The following is a 19,104-nucleotide window of genomic DNA, read 5'->3' as shown; positions in this document are numbered from 1 at the left end:
CATTTATAAGGAATCTGGTGGTCACCAGCCCTCTCCTCTTCGACAGGGTATACTGCGAGAGATCAGCATAAAACTGCAGATGCTGATATTGAGACGGCACTTGGTCTTTGTTGCGCATGACTGCCATCGATTGATCCTTGACGTGGAAAAAGTGTAGTCTCATAATGACATCCCTGGGCACATTGTCTGGGAGGTAGGATGGCTTTGGGAGGCGATGAATCCTGTCAATGGTAATGTCAATGGCAGTAAGCTCAGGGATTAACGATGAAAATAAAGTAGAGGCATACGTTTTGAGCTCCCCTTGTGACACTGATTCAGGAACCCCCCGTATTTTCAGGTTATTCCTTCTATTGCGGTCTTCTAAATCAGCGAGTTTTGCTTTGAGGCCCTCCATCTCATCCTCCCCCTGCTCCTGAGCATCCACTAAATCATTAATCGTTGCGGCATACTCTCCCATTTTCATTTCTATATGCCCAACTCTTGTCTCCACCTCCTGTATATCTGCACGGAAGTTTTTCATGCAGGACATCATGTCCGCCTGAATAGTGCTGCGGAGTGAAAGCAACATGTCTTTGAGAGCTGTGTCCAAAATGGGCTGGTTAGAAGTAGGGAAGGTTTCTATCCTGTCAGGGAGTTCCCTCGTGTCGTCTCCCGAGTCTGCCCCCGCTCCTAGGACTAGGCCCTGATGCGGTTCCTCCATCCTGAACCTGGATTTGGCCGGACTAGCCGATTGCGGGGTGTCAGGGCAGGAGCGGGTGCTCTCCGGGGACCCGCTAAGTCTGCTCTGGGTGGTAGACGGGTGAGGTACAGAGCGGGACGAGCATGCAGGGGTTGAGGACATGCGGGCGCCATCTTGCCTACCTCCCTGTTGACTAAACGGAAAGAATTCCGTTAGTTTGTGAGATTTCTGGTCCTCCTTCCGTTTCCTCATCATTGCCGACGGGTCTCCTCCGGTGATAGGTTCACTCCTCGGGTGACAGAACGAGCCCGATCCGATGCTGTGTGCCGCTGGGATTCCCGATGGTGCGGAGCTCCTCTCTCAAGCAGCCATCTCCGACCGCGGCTAGCCACGCCCCTCGGCATTATTTTTTTAATTCCCACTCCCACTCCTTTTCTGAAGTCATGTGGTTACTTTTCTGGATTTTGACTGGATGTTAGTGATCATAGCAGAATTCAGTGTGTAAGAAATACACAGGAAAAATGCATGTTGACAAGGGGAGTGTAGAGGAGGGCGGAGAGTCTACTGACATCACAACTCCACCCACTGAGCTCTAGACAACAGATCCACCCACCAAATCTGCAGTTTTTCAGGTCTCATAACAGACAGAGTGGAGACATTTGACAGGTAAGGATACATGCAGGAGGCATCTATATCCTTATAGATAAGCACTATGGCAGTAGTTTAGAAAGGATGAGAGTGGGTTTACATCCACTTTAAGGACCAAGCCTCTTTTTGACACTTGTTGTTTACAAGTTAAAATCATTTTATTTTGTTAGAAAATTACTTAGAACCCCCAAACATTATATATATTTTTTTTAACACCCTAAAAAATAAAATGGCGGTTGTTGAAATACTTTTTGTCAAATCATATTTGCTCATCGGTCTTACAATCACACTTTTGTTGGAAAAAATATATTTTTTTATTTAAAAATAAGATAAGAGTAAATTTAGCCCAATTTTTTATATTGTAAAAGATAATGTTTTGCCGAGTAAATTCATACCCATGGAATGGCGACAACCTTTTACCCTTAAAAATCACCAAAGGCAATGTTTAAAAATTTCTATAGGTTACCAGTTTTGAGTTATAGAGGAGGTCTAGGGCTAGAATTATTGCTAGAATGATCGAGGCGCATATGAAAACACCGTTTTCATATGCGGGCGCTGCTTACATATGTGTCCACTTCTGCAGGTGAGCTTGGCGAAACAGGGCACTTTAAAACATTTTTTTTTTCAAAAATAGATTTTACTTTTTATTTTTTTATTTTTACACTGTCTTTAAAAAAATAAAAAATGGGTCACTTTTATTCCTATTACAAGGAATGTAAACATCCCTTGTACTAGAAAAAAAAAAGCACGATAGGACCTCTTACATATGAGATCTGGGGTCAAAAAGACCTCACATCTCATATTTACACTAAAATGCAATAAAAAAGTCACCTGAAAAACAATTCTCCTTTAAGAGCAATCCATACCAGACCCTTATCCAAGCACGCAACCTGGCTGGCCACAGGATAAGAGGGGAGGACGAGAGAGCGCCCCCCTTCTGAACCTTACCAGGCCACATGCCCTCAACTGTGGTTTTAAATATTTTGACACTTTTTTTGTGAAATGGTAGGGGTATAATGTACCCCATTACCAATTCACATAGGGGGGCAGGATCTGGAGTTCCCCTTTGTAAAAGGGGGCTTCCACATTCCTATAAGCCTCCCTGCCCGCAAACTCCCACAACCACCGGGCAAGGGTTGTGGGGATGAGGCCCTTATCCCCATCAACATGGGGACATCCTCTCTCATCCCCCCTTTTATCCTGAGGCCTGCCAGGTTTTGTGCTTGGATAAGGGCCTGGTATGGATTTTTGGGGGAACCCCACGCCATTTAAAAAAAATGGCGCAGGGTTCCCCTTGATATCCATGCCAGACCTGAAGGGCCTGGTAATGGACTAAGGGGGAACCCATGCTGTTTTTTTTCAATGACTTTTATCTGTATTGCCGGGACCCGACAATTCATTACAGCTGTGAGTCTTAAATGACTTTTTTTCCTTTTGAAATTACATTTTGTGCAGGGACTATTCTAAGCACGGGAAACATGTGCTGCTTTACAGACATACTATAGACACACCCAGGTACGAAATTTAAAGGAATATTTCACTTTTATTGTTTCACTTTAAGAATTATTAAAATCACTGCTCCCGAAAAAATGGTTGTTTTTAAAATGAATTTTTGCATTGATACATGTCCCCTGGGGCAAGACCCGGGTCCCCAAACACTTTTTATGACAATAACTTGCATATAAGCCTTTAAAATGAGCACTTTTGATGTTTCATGTTCGTGTCCCGTAGACTTTAATGGCGTTCACGTGTTTGAACAAATTTTTTGCATGTTCTGCTGCAAACCGAACCGGGGGGTGTTCGGCTCATCCCTACTCACCTTCAGTTTCCTCCTCTGCTCTATCTGACACCCAAGTCGAGTCAGTGACCTCATTATTATTATCATCTCCTCCATCCTCATTACCACTGGAGACAACTTGGTAATATTCTGTGGCTGGAGGAACATGACTGCTATTTTTTGTACCAGTGTTTTCCCATCTCTGTAGGCTCATGTTCCTGCCTTCCTCAACCTCAGAGTCAGAAGCAACAACTAAATCGAGTAATTGCTGTGCATTGTCATGGAGCAAGTGGCTGACGCTGTGTTCAAATAACTCAACTGACACCTCGGTCTCTGATGCTTGGTCTATGGTAGAAATAGCCGTGGACAAGTAGGCAGGTTTTGTCACTCTGGCAGCTGCAGGGGACTGGATACTAGTCCCTGGTTGTGTGATGGAGGATGAGGATGGTTTAGTAAGCCAGTCCACCACCTTCTCTGCATACTGTGGCTGGATAGCATCACTAAACAGAGGAAATGATGCCTATGGACTGACCATGTCCACATTTTCCTGTGGACACATATACACTTCTGGCCCACTTACAGTGCCATGGGAATGTCTGCCTCTCTTTGCTGTCCTCCCAGACATGATGGGGGTGCTTATTATGAAAATGTAATAAAGATGTGTAAATGTTGTAAGGGATCAGAGGGGTGAACAACCGGTTCAGAGACAGTCCAGTAAAATTAAAGTAAGCTTTATTCCGCAAAAGGTAAGTCAAACAGGAAAACGACAGGCTTGTCTTGTAACATAGTTGCACACACTGGTAAAGTTTGGTCTCTGTAGCAAACAGGTTAATGTGCGCAGTTCACAGCTCCAGCCAGAGCTTTCATTAGGGTTAGCGCAAACCAGCAGGCCACAATTAAGCAATGGAGCTCTCCTCTCAACGTGCTGATTTCTCTCTCGCTCCAAGCACACTGCTCCACTGACATTTTTAGAGCACCTGATTGATAAGCAGGTCTGAAAGGGAAATCAAAACTATACAGCGTTAAACTTGCAATAACGCACAGAACTATATGGCATTAAACTTGCAATAATGCAGAGAACCATACAGCGTTAAACTTACAGTAACGCTCAGAACTATATCCCGTTAAACTTGCAGTAACTCAATGAAATATTTGGCGTTAAACTTACGTTCAACTCAAACATCAGGCTCATCCCTGATGAGGACTAATCATTATTTGCCTATGACCTCTTATTATCTTGTAAAGTGTTGTTAATCCCATTGTGCCTGTAATAAATATTTTACATACTGCACTTAGAGGCGCCTTTCTCTTTCCTTTACAACATCCAATTTGTATCTGTTTTGTATCTGACTGATTTGTATTTTAGTTCTGAGTGAGTGAGTGAGTGAGTGAGTGAGTGAGTGAGAAACTTATAAAGCGCAAACAAATGAGAACTTAATCGCCTCAAGGCGCTGGCCTCCAGAGTTGTACAGGTCTTCAGAAGAGGTGGGTCTTCAGTTTTTTCCTAAAAACCCGATGGTTTTCTTCCAATCGGATAGTCGTGGGTAGAGCATTCCAGAGCATTTGGACCGAGAATCTACGTTCTCCCTTAGATTTGTAGCGAGATTTGGGGATTTGGAGAAGGTTTTGGTTGGTTGATCGGAGCATGCGCTGGGTGACGTAGGGTTTTATTTTCTCACTTAAGTATTGAGGAGCTTTACCCTGTATACATTTGTGGGTGAGGCAGAGAGTCTTGAATGTCACCCGGTCCTGTATGGGCAGCCAGTGGAGGGACCTCAAGGCCGGGGAGATTGGTTCCCACGGCTTTTTACCAGTTACCAGTCTGGCTGCCGTGTTCTGGACGACTTGTAGACGTGAAATTTGGTATTTTGGTAGTCCTAAGTAGAGGGAGTTTGCGTAGTCGAGTCGTGAGTTGATGATTGTTCCAACCACTACTGCTGTGTCCTCTTCCGGGATGAAGGGGATGAGTCTACGTAGCATGCGGAGCAGATGATGAGAACCGCTGATGACTGATCCTATTTGTGCATCCATCGTCATGTCTGCGTCAAAGATGACTCCGAGACTTTTGACTTTGTTGCGTGGCGCGATGGTTTGTCCGAGGATGGTGGGTGGTGTCCATGTGGTCCTGGAAATGGATTTCCTATTTGCGTGAAGGGTGAGTAGCTCTGTTTTGGATCCGTTGAGTTTGAGGGAGCTTTCAGTCATCCAATTGTCGATCAGTGTAAGGCACTTTCCTAATTCATGGAATTGGTCTTTTTTGTTGGTGATTCGAAGGTAAAGCTGCATATCGTCCGCATAGGAGTGGTAGCGCAGGTCCTGTTTGCTGATGATTTTGAGGAGCGGGCGGATGTAGATGTTGAAGAGTACAGGTGAGAGGGGTGATCCTTGAGGAACTCCGCATGAAATGGTCCGAGTTTCTGATGTAAAACCTCCAAGTTTCATGGTCTGAGAGCGATTTTCTAGGAACGATGCGAACCACGGTAGGGCCGAGTCAGAGACTCCTGCTACTTCTTTGAGTCGCGTGAGCAATATGTTGTGGTCTACCATGTCGAAGGCTGCACTAAGGTCCAGCAGCACTAGGAGACAGGATTCTCCGTCATCTGCTACTTCGAGAGCGTCGTCCCATATCTTGAGGAGAGCCGTTTCTGTGCCGTGGCCTTGGCGAAAACCTGATTGTAGGGGATCTAGGAGTTTGTGGTCGTCCAGATGGGACTGAAGCTGTTGTACTACTGCTTTCTCCATGATCTTGGAGATGGTGTTCAGGCTTGTTACCGGTCTGCGATGGTTTGGGTCTTTGGGATCGAGGTTGGGTTTCATTAGGAGGGGTTTTAGTATGCCTTGCTTGAGGGTGCTCGGAATATTCCCTTCCCTGAACGATTGGTTTATGATGTGCGTTATGATAGGTGCCAGGAGGGCTGATGTCGTTTGGTAATGTCTTGTCTCGAAGGCTTCCGATGATGTTTTTTGTGGTATCGATGGTAATTGGGACCAACTCGAAATTCGTCGATCGTGGACTATTTATGTTGATTGCTTCTTCTTGCTGTGTCTGAGTGGGGTTAATGTTTTTTTTCTGTTGTACTGTAGTCCGAATCTTTTCGATTTTGTTGATAAAAAGTCAGATAATTCATTACAGAATTCTTGTGTCTCACTTGTAGGGGGCTCCAAGCAGGAGGGGTTCATAGTCTTAGCGACTAGTTTAAAAAGTTCCCGTGGACGGTTTAGGGCTTTTGAGATGGTGTTTGCGAAGTGTTCTTTTTTGGCTTTAAAGATCGCTTTGTGGTAAATCTTGGTGAGGGTTTTGTACCTTGTGTGGGTTTCTATTGATGGGTTCCTCCTCCAGGCTCCTTCAGCTCTTCTGCAATCCTGTTTCAGTAGAGTGAGAGTGTCGTTAAACCAGCCCGAGTTGTTTTCCCGGCTGAGAGCTCTGCGTTTTGGAGCAACTGTGTCGGCTGTTTGCAGTAATGCTTTGTTTAAGGCATTGAGTGTTTGATCCGTTCTGGGAGAATCAGTGGGCCAATCACACAAACATGAAATTATATTTCTGGGGGAGGGGCGTTCTGTGTAAAAAATGCCTCCAGGTGGCCATATTGTATTTTACAGAACATTACAGAGCTGCAGATTGAAGAGAAAAGATCATGTTTAATAACATTCAATTACAATATGACTTGAGCTATTGTGTACACTATGGGCCAAATTCTCAAAAGAGATACGCAGACTTAACTGCTGTTCAGCCTGCGTATCTCTGTGCCTAACTTTGGAAACGATTCTCAAAAGGCTTTTTCCAAAGTTAGGCAGAAAATCTGACATGTGTAAGACACTTACACGGTCAGATTTTAGGATGCAGTACCGCATCCACCACTGGGGGCATTTCTCATTGAAATCCAGCTTTGCGTATGCAAATGAGGACTTAAGTAGATTTTCAAAGCATTTCAGCACTTTGATTTCTGCCTAAGTTCCGAATTTGCCGGCGCAAAATTAGGGCTGGATTTATAATGTGGAAAGTTAGCCAAACCTTGTAAAGGCCCATTCCAGCGACGGCATTTGGTATACATTCCTGAGGGAGAACTCCACGGCAATTTTGAAATTCAAAACCGGCATGGGTTCCCCCCCAGGAGCATAACAGGCCCTTAGGTCTGTTATGGGTTGTAAGGAGACCCCCCCACGCCGAAAAATTGACGTAGGGGGTCCCCCTACAATCCATACCAGACCCGTATCCAAAGCACGCTACCCGGCCAGCCAGGAAGGGAGTGGGGACGAGTGAGCGCCCCCCCCCCCTCCTGAGCCGTGCCAGGCCGCATGCCCTCAACATGGGGGGGTTGGGTGCTCTGGGGCAGGGGGGCGCACTGCGGGCCCCCCCACCCCAGAGCACCCTGTCCCCATGTTGATGAGGACAGGACCTCTTCCCGACAACCCTTGCCGTTGGTTGTCGGGGTCTGCGGGCGGAGGCTTATCGGAATCTGGGAGTCCCCTCAAATAAGGGGGCCCCCAGATACCGGCCCCCCACCCTAAGTGAATGGATATGGGGTACATCGTACCCCTATCCATTCACCTGTAGGCAAAAAGTAAAATGTAGTAAACACACAACACAAGGCTTTTAAAAATATTTTATTATTCTGCTCCGGAGGCCCCCCCTGTCTTCGTTATTAGCTCAATTAGCAGGGGGGGCTTCTTCTTCCGCTCTCCGGGGGTCTTCTCCGCTCTCCGGGGGTCTTCTCCGCTCTCCGGGGGGGCTTCTCCGGACTCCGGGGGGCTTCTTCCATCTTCTCCCCTCTTCCGCTCTTGACTCGGCGAACCCCGGTTCTTCTGCAGCTCTCCGGTGCCTTCTTCTTCAGCGCTGGCTGCCTGCTATGTTTGTGTGTTAGCTCGATTTCAAACAGGCAGCCGGCGCGGTCTTCTGTGGCGTCAGGGTCTTCTGGTCTTCTGTTCTTCCGATGTTGCCTCGTCGCCTGTTGTCGCTGTAATGATGGAAGCGCGCCTTGCATCACATTTATATAGGCATCACCGTCCCATCATGCTCCGGTAGGTACCCACGTGGTGGGTGCACGTGGGTAGGCACCCACCACGTGGGTACCTACCGGAGCATGATGGGACGGTGATGCCTATATAAATGTGATGCAAGGCGCGCTTCCATCATTACAGCGACAACAGGCGACGAGGCAACATCGGAAGAAAGGAAGAGAAGACCCTGACGTCACAGAAGACCGCGCTGGCTGCCTGTTTGAAATCGAGCTAACACACAAACATAGCAGGCAGCCAGCGCTGAAGAAGAAGAAGGCACCGGAGAGCTGCAGAAGAACCGGGGTTCGCCGAGTCAAGAGCGGAAGAGGGGAGAAGATGGAAGAAGCCCCCCGGAGTCCGGAGAAGCCCCCCCGGAGAGCGGAGAAGACCCCCGGAGAGCGGAGAAGACCCCCGGAGAGCGGAAGAAGAAGCCCCCCCTGCTAATTGAGCTAATAACGAAGACAGGGGGGGCCTCCGGAGCAGAATAATAAAATATTTTAAAAAGCCTTGTGTTGTGTGTTTACTACATTTTACTTTTTGCCTACAGGTGAATGGATAGGGGTACGATGTACCCCATATCCATTCACTTAGGGTGGGGGGCCGGTATCTGGGGGCCCCCTTATTTGAGGGGACTCCCAGATTCCGATAAGCCTCCACCCGCAGACCCCGACAACCAACGGCAAGGGTTGTCGGGAAGAGGTCCTGTCCTCATCAACATGGGGACAGGGTGCTCTGGGGTGGGGGGGCCCGCAGTGCGCCCCCCTGCCCCAGAGTACCCAACCCCCCCATGTTGAGGGCACGCGGCCTGGCACGGCTCAGGAGGGGGGGGGGCGCTCGCTCGTCCCCACTCCCATTCCTGGCCGGCCGGGTAGCGTGCTTTGGATACGGGTCTGGTATGGATTGTAGGGGGACCCCCTACGTCAATTTTTCGGCGTGGGGGGGTCTCCTTACAACCCATACCAGACCTAAGGGCCTGGTATGCCCCTGGGGGGGGAACCCATGCCGTTTTTTTCTTTGAAAATTGGCATGGAGTTCACCCTCTCAGGAATGCATGCTGAGCGACGCTGACATTTTTTTTTTCACCCGTCGCAACTTTAGTGTCCCGTCAAAATTCTCAAAGCCGACCGGCGTTAATTACGTTCGCGCGCTGCACGTCGGGAAAATGACGTCACACGCATGCGCAGTACGGCCGGCGCGGGAGCGCGCCTCATTTAAATTTTAAACGCCCCCAGGAGAGGAGGACCGCCTTACGACGGCGGCACTTAAGTTACACTGCGTGTAATTTCTACCTAAGTGCTTTGACGATCAGGTACTTAGGTAGAAATTTTAAGTCAGTGTAACTTAACTGCTGAAATTTAAGTTACGCACAGTTTTTGAGAATTTGGCCCTATATTATTATTATATGTATTTGCTTTTTTTTCTCCTGAAAGTGGAATTGCCCTTTAACCTTTTCGCTGCCAAAACCGTTTTTTGCTTTTTTACACACATGTTTAAAAAATTATTTTAGGTCTGAAGATTACACAAAACCCCCAAACATTATATATTTTCTGAAAGCAGACAATCTAGGGAATAAAATAATGGTAGTTACAATTTTTTTTATGTCATACAATATTACCGCAAAGGTAAAGGAAACAAAACATTTCAGTAAAAATCGCACTAACGTGAATTTTGGGCCAAACAAATTCAATAAATATAAAAGACGAGGTCGCACAGTAAATAGATACCCAACATGCCAAACCTTAAATTTTTGTGTGCCCGTGAAATTATGTCAAACTTCAGTACCCTATATTTTCTATAGGTGACGCTTCAGAAGCCTCCTATATGTATCAGGTTACCGTTAAGGAGGAGGTCTTGTATTAGCATTATTGCTCTCACTCCGGCGTGAGTGGCAATATGTAATATGTGTATCAAAATCAATGTTTTCATGCGTAGGCGCTCCCAGTTACATTTGTGCGTGTGTATACAGAAACAAGATAGGGGGCTAGATTCAGGTAGAAATAGGCGGGCGTAGCGTATCTCAGATACACTACGCCAACGTAAGTTTGAGCAGCAAGTCTTGTATTCACATAGAACTTGCACTGAAACGTACGGCGGTGCAGTGTAACTGGGCCGGCGTAAGCCCGCCAAATTCAAAATAGGCTGGTTGGGGGCGTGTTCTATGTAAAATGCTAGTGACCCCACGTATTTTACGTTTTTAATGAACAACGCATGCGCCATCCGTGGACCTATCCCAGTGCGCATGCTCCAAATGACGTCGGCAAATCGGCATGCTTTCGACGTGAACATAAATTTCGGCCAGCCCCATTCACGGACGAGTTGCGCAAACGGCGTAATTTTTTTAAATTTCGACGCGGGAACGACGGCCATACTTTACATTGGCTGCGCCATGTATTTGGTGGAATAACTTTACGCCTGAAAACCCCTTACGTAAACGGCGTATCTTTACTGCGACGGCCGGGCGTACGTTCGTGAATCGGCCTATCTAGCTGATTTACATATTCTAGGCGTAAATCAGCGTACACGCCCCTAGCGGCCAGCATAAAAATATGCAGTTAAGATACGACGGCGTAGGAGACTTACGCCGGTCGTATCTTAGCAACATTTAAGCGTATCTCAGTTTGAGCATACGCTTAAAGTTGCGACGGCGGGGATTCAGAATTACGACGGCGTATCTACTGATACGCCCGTCGTAAGTCTATGTGAATCCACCCCAGGGTCTGTAGATTTATTCTTAAATTTAATCTGTTTGTAAGTAGGAACAGACCATTTTTTAAGTGTAGCTCCAGCCAAAAAAACATTTTTTTTACACTTTTTGGATAGCATAGGGAATGGTTTACACCCCTGTAAAGTTTGTTTTTCTGCCTGTGCCCCTGTTCAGAAAATGTCACCTCACGTTTTGTCCCAATGACAATTGGATTTTGAAAATTTGGGGTTATTGTGGAAACAAGTCTTTGTTATGAAGCATCAGTGGAGACACCTTTTTCCCATAATAACTCTTATGCCCCGTACACACGATCGGAAATTTCGACAAGAAATCCGTGGATTTTTTCTGACGGAATGTTGGCTCAAACTTGTGTTGCATACACACGGTCACACAAATCTTGTCGGAAATTCTGACCATCAAGAACGCGGTGACATACAAGACATAGGATGAGCCAAGATCAATGAAGTTCAATAGGCAGTTCGGCTCTTCTGCTTGATTCTGAGCATGCATGTTTTTTTTTTGCATACAGATGTGCGGATTTTCCGATAGAAACTTTTTCCGTCGGGAAAATAGAGAACCTGCTCTCAATCTTTTTTTGGCGGAAATTCTGACAGAAATAGTTTGATGGAGCCTACACACGGTCGGAATTTCCGACAAAAAGCTCACATCTGACTTTTCTTGTTGGAATTTCCGATCGTGCGTACACAGCATTAGAGGAGCAAATTTCCCTTCCTAGGTTTAGATTTCCTCTCACTTCCGGTTGTCTCCCTCCATTAGTAAGCCAAATGTTTGTAAGTAGGTGACCGTCTGTATATGGGGGTGGGGGTGTCGATACCAGGGGGTGTGAGACCGATCATGTGGCTGTGGCACCACCCGAATGCTTTCATCTGACAGGCAGGAGGCTGTCTGTCAGTTTCATACACAATCCAAGTGGCTGCAGTCACCGGATTGTGTGCAATACCCCCACCATCAGGTCCGTACAACGTATGGACCCGGCAACGAAAGGGTTAAGTTCCTCTTCTCCAGAGTGAATACCTGTAATCTATCAGTCCTCATAGCTGAGATCTTCTGTCCTCCTTTTTAATATTATTGCCCTTTACTGAATGCTTTCTAATTTATTGACATCTTTCCTGAGGTTTGTTAACAAAACTGAACTGTACATTCAAGATGAGGCTGAGCCAGTGTATTGTAATGGGGTAGCATTAATAATTTATCTCTGGAGCGTTCACATTCACAAAGAAAATTGTTTATAAATAGTCCCATTACAATGTATCTGATTATAAATGCTCAGCAAACAGGTCATCTCATCCTGATGACATTCTCTGATTGAGATATAACAAGATAAACAATCTATACTCCAATAAATTACTAAATGTTCTATATACTTGTTACCTATGATCATTTCTGTCATTATTTTAGCTGTTCCGCTATGTAAAAGAAGTCCAGTACAAGGATCCGAATGGTGAGGTCATGATTTTTAATGATAAAGGAGAACTGCCCAGCCCAATGGAAATTGTAAATTGGATTACAAGAATTAAAGATAAAAATATCACTGATTGGATGATTGTGGGTCACTTTGATGGGTTCCTTTCAGAGGGTCAGCAACTTACACTAGAACCAGAGCGAATATCATGGAAAGGAGACAAGGTGAGTTACACTGGGGAAGCTGATCAACAACTTATACAAGAAACATTCTAGTTTTGTCCCTAAACCCATCTCCAGACAAAACCTAACCCCCTCCCCCCATCCTGTTCATAGACCACCAACATCTTCCCTGACTCATTCCATGGTGATTAGATGAAGGTGTCAGGTCTAGATGTGTGGATATAAATGCCGGGATATGTTCCCATCACTCATTATACCTGAAGAAGTGGATGAACTACAAAACATCTTCTAGACTTTGTAGTGGAATGACTGCCAGTATTATCCATGGCCAGATTCTACCCAGACCTTCTGAATTCACCTGACTGTAAACAGAAGTAAAAAAAAAAAACAGTTTGGAGTAGTAATTTCCCTGATCAGAAAAAACATTAAAAAACAAAAAAAATGGAGCTACCTGGATTTCTGTACGAGTGACTCCTAAAATGCGGTCAAATGCGGTTGATTTTCTCTTTGGATTTTTAAAGCAGTATTTATACTTGGGACAAATTATTAGAGGTTGCGTGAAATCACTGAGAAACCAATGTTAAAGGGCAATTGGATAACAAACTTCATGTGGTGGAAACAATAGTGTCAACATCAAAGTTCTCAATGTGAACTCAAATCTAAAAGTTCAAAATGAATACAAATCGTGTTCCTGTCCAAGAATTGTGACTGTGAGGCTTTGATTGCATGCAACCCTCAGTGATCACAGGCTGCCGGGCACATTTCTTTCCACAGGTAAAAAACAAGGTAAATGGGATATGGATCCCGACTCACCAGACGGTGTTGATCCTCTCTATCACATGACAGGCGGAGTCAAATCAGACTTGTGTGGTCACCGTGACCATTCTAATGAAAGGATTCTGCTAGTACTCCTAGATGTCTAATTCTGTCTTCTGGTTCAGAACATATTCTGTGGTATCCAGACTAATGAAGGGCCACCTTCTGGAATGGTCCATGTGTTTCCACCAAGGTATTCTGTACATGCTGCATCATTGTAAACATCAGAAGCTCGGCTTCCCTACACTATTATATCTGTACTTTTACTCTTGAATAGATCATAAAGCTCTATATTATCTCAGGTCCCAAGAGGTCAATGCTCCGAGGAATGTCTTCCGGGGTTCAGAAAATCTGTAAGAGAAGGATATCACCCATGTTGTTATAATTGTGCTCCGTGTTCAGAAGGAGAAATATCAAACCAATCTGGTAAGATTTATGGGCCATATCCACAAAAGAGATACTCCGGCGTAAGCCGTCGTATCTCTGGTTCTAACTTTGGAACTGATCCTCAGAAGCAGTTTTCCTAAGTTAGGCAGAAGATCCGACATCTGTAAGGGACTTACACTGCCGGATCTTAGGATGCAGTACCGCATCCGCCACTGGGGGCATTTCGAGTCGAAATGCCTCTTCTAGTATGCAAATTAGCACTTAGGGCGATCCTCAAAGCTTTTGTGCTTAGTTTTTTCGCCGTAAGTGTTAGTTTGCCTGGTGTAAAACTAGGGCTGCTTTTACAAAGTGTAAAGTTAGTCACACCTTGTAAAGGCCCATTCAAGCGACGGTATTTGGTATGCATTCCCGAGGGAGAACACCACAGCAATTTGTAAAATCCAAACCGGCATGGGTTCCCCCCCAGGAGCATACCAGGCCCTTAGGTCTGTTATGGGTTGTAAGGAGACCCCCCCTCCGCCGAAAAATCGACGTAGGGGGTCCCCCTACAATCCATACCAGACCCGTATCCAAAGCACGCTACCCGGCCGGTCAGGAATGGGAGTGGGGACGAGCGAGCGTCCCCCCCCTCCTGAGCCGTGCCAGGCCGCATGCCCTCAACATGGGGGGGTTGGGTGCTCTGGGGCAGGGGGGCGCACTGCGGGCCCCCCCACCCCAGAGCACCCTGTCCCCATGTTGATGAGGACAGGACCTCTTCCCGACAACCCTTGCCGTTGGTTGTCGGGGTATGCGGGCGGGGGCTTATCGGAATCTGGGAGTCCCCTTTAATAAGGGGGTCCCCAGATACCGGCCCCCCACCCTAAGTGAATGGATATGGGGTACATCGTACCCCTACCCATTCACCTGGAGGCAAAAAGTAAAAGTTAGTAAACACACAACACAAGGGTTTTTAAAATAATTTATTATTCTGCTCCGGAGGCCCCCCCTGTCTTCGTTATTAGCTCAATTACCAGGGGGGGCTTCTTCCACTCTCCGGGGGTCTTCTTCCACTCTCCGGGGGTCTTCTTCCACTCTCCGGGGAGGGTTTCTTCTTCCGCTCTCCGGGGGGGGCTTCTCCGCTCTCCGGGGGTCTTCTTCCATCTTCTCCCCTCTTCCGCTGTTGACTCGGCGAACCCCGGTTCTTCTGCAGATGTCCGGTGCCTTCTTCTTCAGCGCTGGCTGCCTGCTATGTTTGTGTGTTAGCTCAATTAGTAACAGGCAGCCGGCGCGGTCTTCTGTGACGTCAGGGTCTTCTGTTCTTCTCCCCTCTTCCGATGTTGCCTCGTCGCCTGTTGTCGCTGTAATGATGGAAGCGCGCCTTGCATCCCATTTATATAGGCATCACCGTCCCATCATGCTCCGGCAGGTACCCACGTGGTGGGTGCACGTGGGTAGGCACCCACCACGTGGGTACCTGCCGGAGCATGATGGGACGGTGATTCCTATATAAATGGGATGCAAGGCGCGCTTCCATCATTACAGCGACAACAGGCGACGAGGCAACATCGGAAGAGGGGAGAAGAACAGAAGAGAAGACCCTGACGTCACAGAAGACCGCGCCGGCTGCCTGTTAGAAATTGAGCTAACACACAGATAGCAGGCAGCCAGCGCTGAAGAAGAAGGCACCGGACATCTGCAGAAGAACCGGGGTGCGCCGAGTCAACAGCGGAAGAGGGGAGAAGAGAGATGACGACCCCCGGAGAGCGGAGAAGCCCCCCCCGGAGAGCGGAAGAAGAAACCCCCCCCGGAGAGTGGAAGAAGACCCCCGGAGAGTGGAAGAAGAAGCCCCCCCTGGTAATTGAGCTAATAACGAAGACGGGGGGGGCCTCCGGAGCAGAATAATAAATTATTTTAAAAACCCTTGTGTTGTGTGTTTACTAACTTTTACTTTTTGCCTCCAGGTGAATGGGTAGGGGTACGATGTACCCCATATCCATTCACTTAGGGTGGGGGGCCGGTATCTGGGGACCCCCTTATTAAAGGGGACTCCCAGATTCCGATAAGCCCCCGCCCGCATACCCCGACAACCAACGGCAAGGGTTGTCGGGAAGAGGTCCTGTCCTCATCAACATGGGGACAGGGTGCTCTGGGGTGGGGGGGCCCGCAGTGCGCCCCCCTGCCCCAGAGCACCCAACCCCCCCATGTTAAGGGCATGCGGCCTGGCACGGCTCAGGAGGGGGGGGGACGCTCGCTCGTCCCCACTCCCATTCCTGACCGGCCGGGTAGCGTGCTTTGGATACGGGTCTGGTATGGATTGTAGGGGGACCCCCTACGTCAATTTTTCGGCGGAGGGGGGGTCTCCTTACAACCCATAACAGACCTAAGGGCCTGGTATGCTCCTGGGGGGGAACCCATGCCGGTTTTTTCTTTGAAAATTGGCATGGAGTTCTCCCTCTCAGGAATGCATGCTGAGCGACGCTGTCATTTTTTTTAAAAATTATTTGTTTTCCCGGCGCATCTTTTTTTTCACCCGTCGCAACTTTAGTGTCCCGTCGCAATCCACAAAGCCGCCCGGCGTCAATTACGTTCGCGCGCTGCACGTCGGGAAAATGACATCACACGCATGCGCAGTACGGCCGGCGCGGGAGCGCGCCTCATTTAAATTGTAAACGCCCCCCGGAGAGGAGGACCGCCTTACGACGGCGGCACTTAAGTTACACGGCTTGAAATTTTTACGTAAGTGCTTTGTGGATCAGGCACTTAGGTAGAAACTTTAAATCAGTGTAACTTAACTGCTGAAAGTTAAGTTACGCCGCCCGGCTGAGGATTTGGCCCTATGTTTCTATGAGTATAAATTCTGATATTGAATTAGAAAATGAAAACATTTAAAGTCCTTTAAAGTGATTCTGTACACACTTTACACTTTGCAGGCCGAACATCTCCCTAAATTGTATGAAATTAATGATTACTGATGAGGCCTTTCTACACTTTTCTTCTCCTCTGACCTTAGTAAAAACAACACACACAGTACACAAAAACACTGGCTAGGCACACAGTTAACCCTTTTATCTCCCCTGATTTATAACCCCTTCCCAGCCAGTGACATTATTACAGAGACAGTGCATATTTGTAGCACAAATTACTGTATTAGTATCACTGGTTCCCACAAAGTGTCAAAAGTGTCAGTTAGTGTCAGATTGTCACCCAGACTTGTGTCACCAATCTCTCTCATTTCCACAATGTGTTCTCTATGTATATTCCCTTGACAGACTACAACCCGATCAAGTCTCAGCTACATATCCCTGGATCCAGATCCATTCAATCCACAGGTCTACACTCCACCTCTCTATCACCCAGCCTATCAGCAGACACCAACAATATCACAGTCCCTCTATAAGTCGCTGATCGCCGCCAATACTAGTATAAACAAATGTCATAAATATATACCACAGTTCACATAAACCAATCAATATACTCTTATTGGGATATATATATTTTTTTTACCAAAGACATGTAGCAGAATACAATTTATGAAGGAATGCAATTTTTTTATTGAATGTGTTTTATAGCAGAAAGTTCATTATTATTTTATATTTTCAAGATTGTTGGTCTTTTTGTTTATAGCACACAAAACGCAGAGGTGAACAAAAAATGGCCTGGTCACGAAGGGGGGTAAATCTTTTGGAGGTCAAGTGGTTTAGGAAAATTACAGAAAAAAATATTTAATACTGTCAAATAGCTACCGTGCCTAATGTTATTTTCACTTCTTTTTACTCTACAGACAGTGAACTCTGCAAGAAGTGTCCTGAAAATGAATGGCCTAACAAAGCTAAAACTATTTGTAGTGACAAGGTCATAGAGTATTTATCATACGAGGAGGACATTCTAGTTTTATTTTTTTCTATAACTTCAGTCATATTTGCTACAACATCTCTCCTAAGACCCCATTCACACCTAAGCGACAAAACGCCCGACGCGGGACGCTTCTGTCGCTAGAGGTGAGAATTCCCATTGCCGTCTATGGAGATGGTTCACATCTCATAGACGCGCAACGCCTGTCGCCTGAAAAAAAGTCCCGGACCCTTTTTTTCAAGCGACACGCGCGTTTTCCCATAGACAGCAATGGGAATACTTTAGAAAAAAAAAAAAAAAAAAAGAAACATTTGTAATCGCGGCAAATCTGCCGCTACACGCGTACGCGGCTGTCGCTTAGGTGTGAATGCAGCCTTATACTTGGACTATTTGTTTGGTTTCGGAGCACTCCCATAGTCAGAGCCAATAACCGGAACCTCAGCTTCATTCTGCTCCTCTCCCTCATATTGAGCTTCCTTTCTGTATTCCTGTTCCTTGGCCGTCCTGTGGATATTACCTGTATGCTGCAACAAGTCACTTTTGGAATTCCCTTCACCATCTCAGCATCTTCTATCCTCGCCAAAACCATCATGGTCTTCATTGCTTTTAAAGCCACCAGACCTGGAAGCTCTTGTAGAAAATGGGTGGGAGTCAAACTTCCCAATACAGTCATGTTATTCTGCTCATCCATTCAGGTTATGAATTGCATTCTCTGGTTGTCCATCTCTCCACCATTTCAGGAGTATGACATGGACTCCTATCCTGGGAAGATCATCATTCAGTGTAATGAAGGGTCAGTTATCGGCTTCTACTCTATGTTGGGTTATATGGGGTTTCTGGCAGCTGTGAGTTTTCTTCTGGCTTTCATGGTGAGGACATTACCGGACAGTTTTAATGAGGCCAAGTACATCACCTTCAGCATGCTGGTGTTCTGCAGTGTCTGGATTGCCATGATCCCGGCCTATCTGAGCACCAGAGGGAAATACATGGTGGCTGTGGAGATATTCGCCATACTGACCTCCAGTGCTGGAATATTATTGTGTATGTTTTCTCCAAAACTCTACATTTTACTTTTCAAACCTGAACTGAACACAAGAGGGACAATGCTGGGGAAGAGAATGATGTAAATGTAACACATTGATTCAATGTATAATGCTGTAGATCAGATTAAACAAATTCAGTCATATTGTTACCACCATCATCATCATCATTATGAATGACATCATCATCAGAATTATGATTTTTTTGGGGTACATTGACTGCCTCCTGTCTGCCTATTGTACATAAGTGGATGGAAGGTGGATGTCACAGGATTGAATGATATTTTAGAGCTTCATTTTTTTCTTGCTCTTACACGCCCCCCAGCATGCACAAGCAAACTACTGTCACTGTATTGTCCATTGGACAGTGCTGATCACAAATAAAATACTGTGACCAATCAAAGCCTCACACAATGTAACCAACACCTGAAGATAGCAGCTTGCCCCCACTTTGCCCTCACACACTGATTGGAGAGTGATAGAAAATAAAGATTCCAGATCACCAGCCAGTACAAGTGCAATCCAGTACCAGCAGTACCAGAAACAGCTTCAGTCTTCCTTCTATTATCATTCATCCCTCTACAGCACAGATATCAAACACAAGGCCCACGGGCTGAAT

General features: G+C 46.4%; 1 protein-coding gene across 1 annotated transcript; it reads left to right on the top strand.

The window, feature by feature from the left end:
• Positions 1 to 5,572: 5,572 nt before the first annotated feature.
• LOC120924365 (vomeronasal type-2 receptor 26-like) lies at positions 5,573 to 18,629 on the top strand. Its single transcript, XM_040335324.1, has 5 exons — positions 5,573 to 5,584; positions 12,226 to 12,453; positions 13,530 to 13,653; positions 17,375 to 17,531; positions 17,807 to 18,629. Exons 1-5 carry the CDS (start codon positions 5,573 to 5,575, stop codon positions 18,570 to 18,572), a joined length of 1,287 nt encoding a protein of 428 aa, XP_040191258.1. The 3' UTR covers positions 18,573 to 18,629.
• Positions 18,630 to 19,104: the final 475 nt, after the last annotated feature.

The sequence above is a fragment of the Rana temporaria genome, chromosome 1 (genome assembly GCF_905171775.1).
Source record: "Rana temporaria chromosome 1, aRanTem1.1, whole genome shotgun sequence".
NCBI classification, from domain to species: Eukaryota; Metazoa; Chordata; class Amphibia; order Anura; family Ranidae; genus Rana; species Rana temporaria.
Note: the sequence above shows the minus strand (reverse complement) of the source record. Positions and strands in the feature narration are given on the sequence as shown.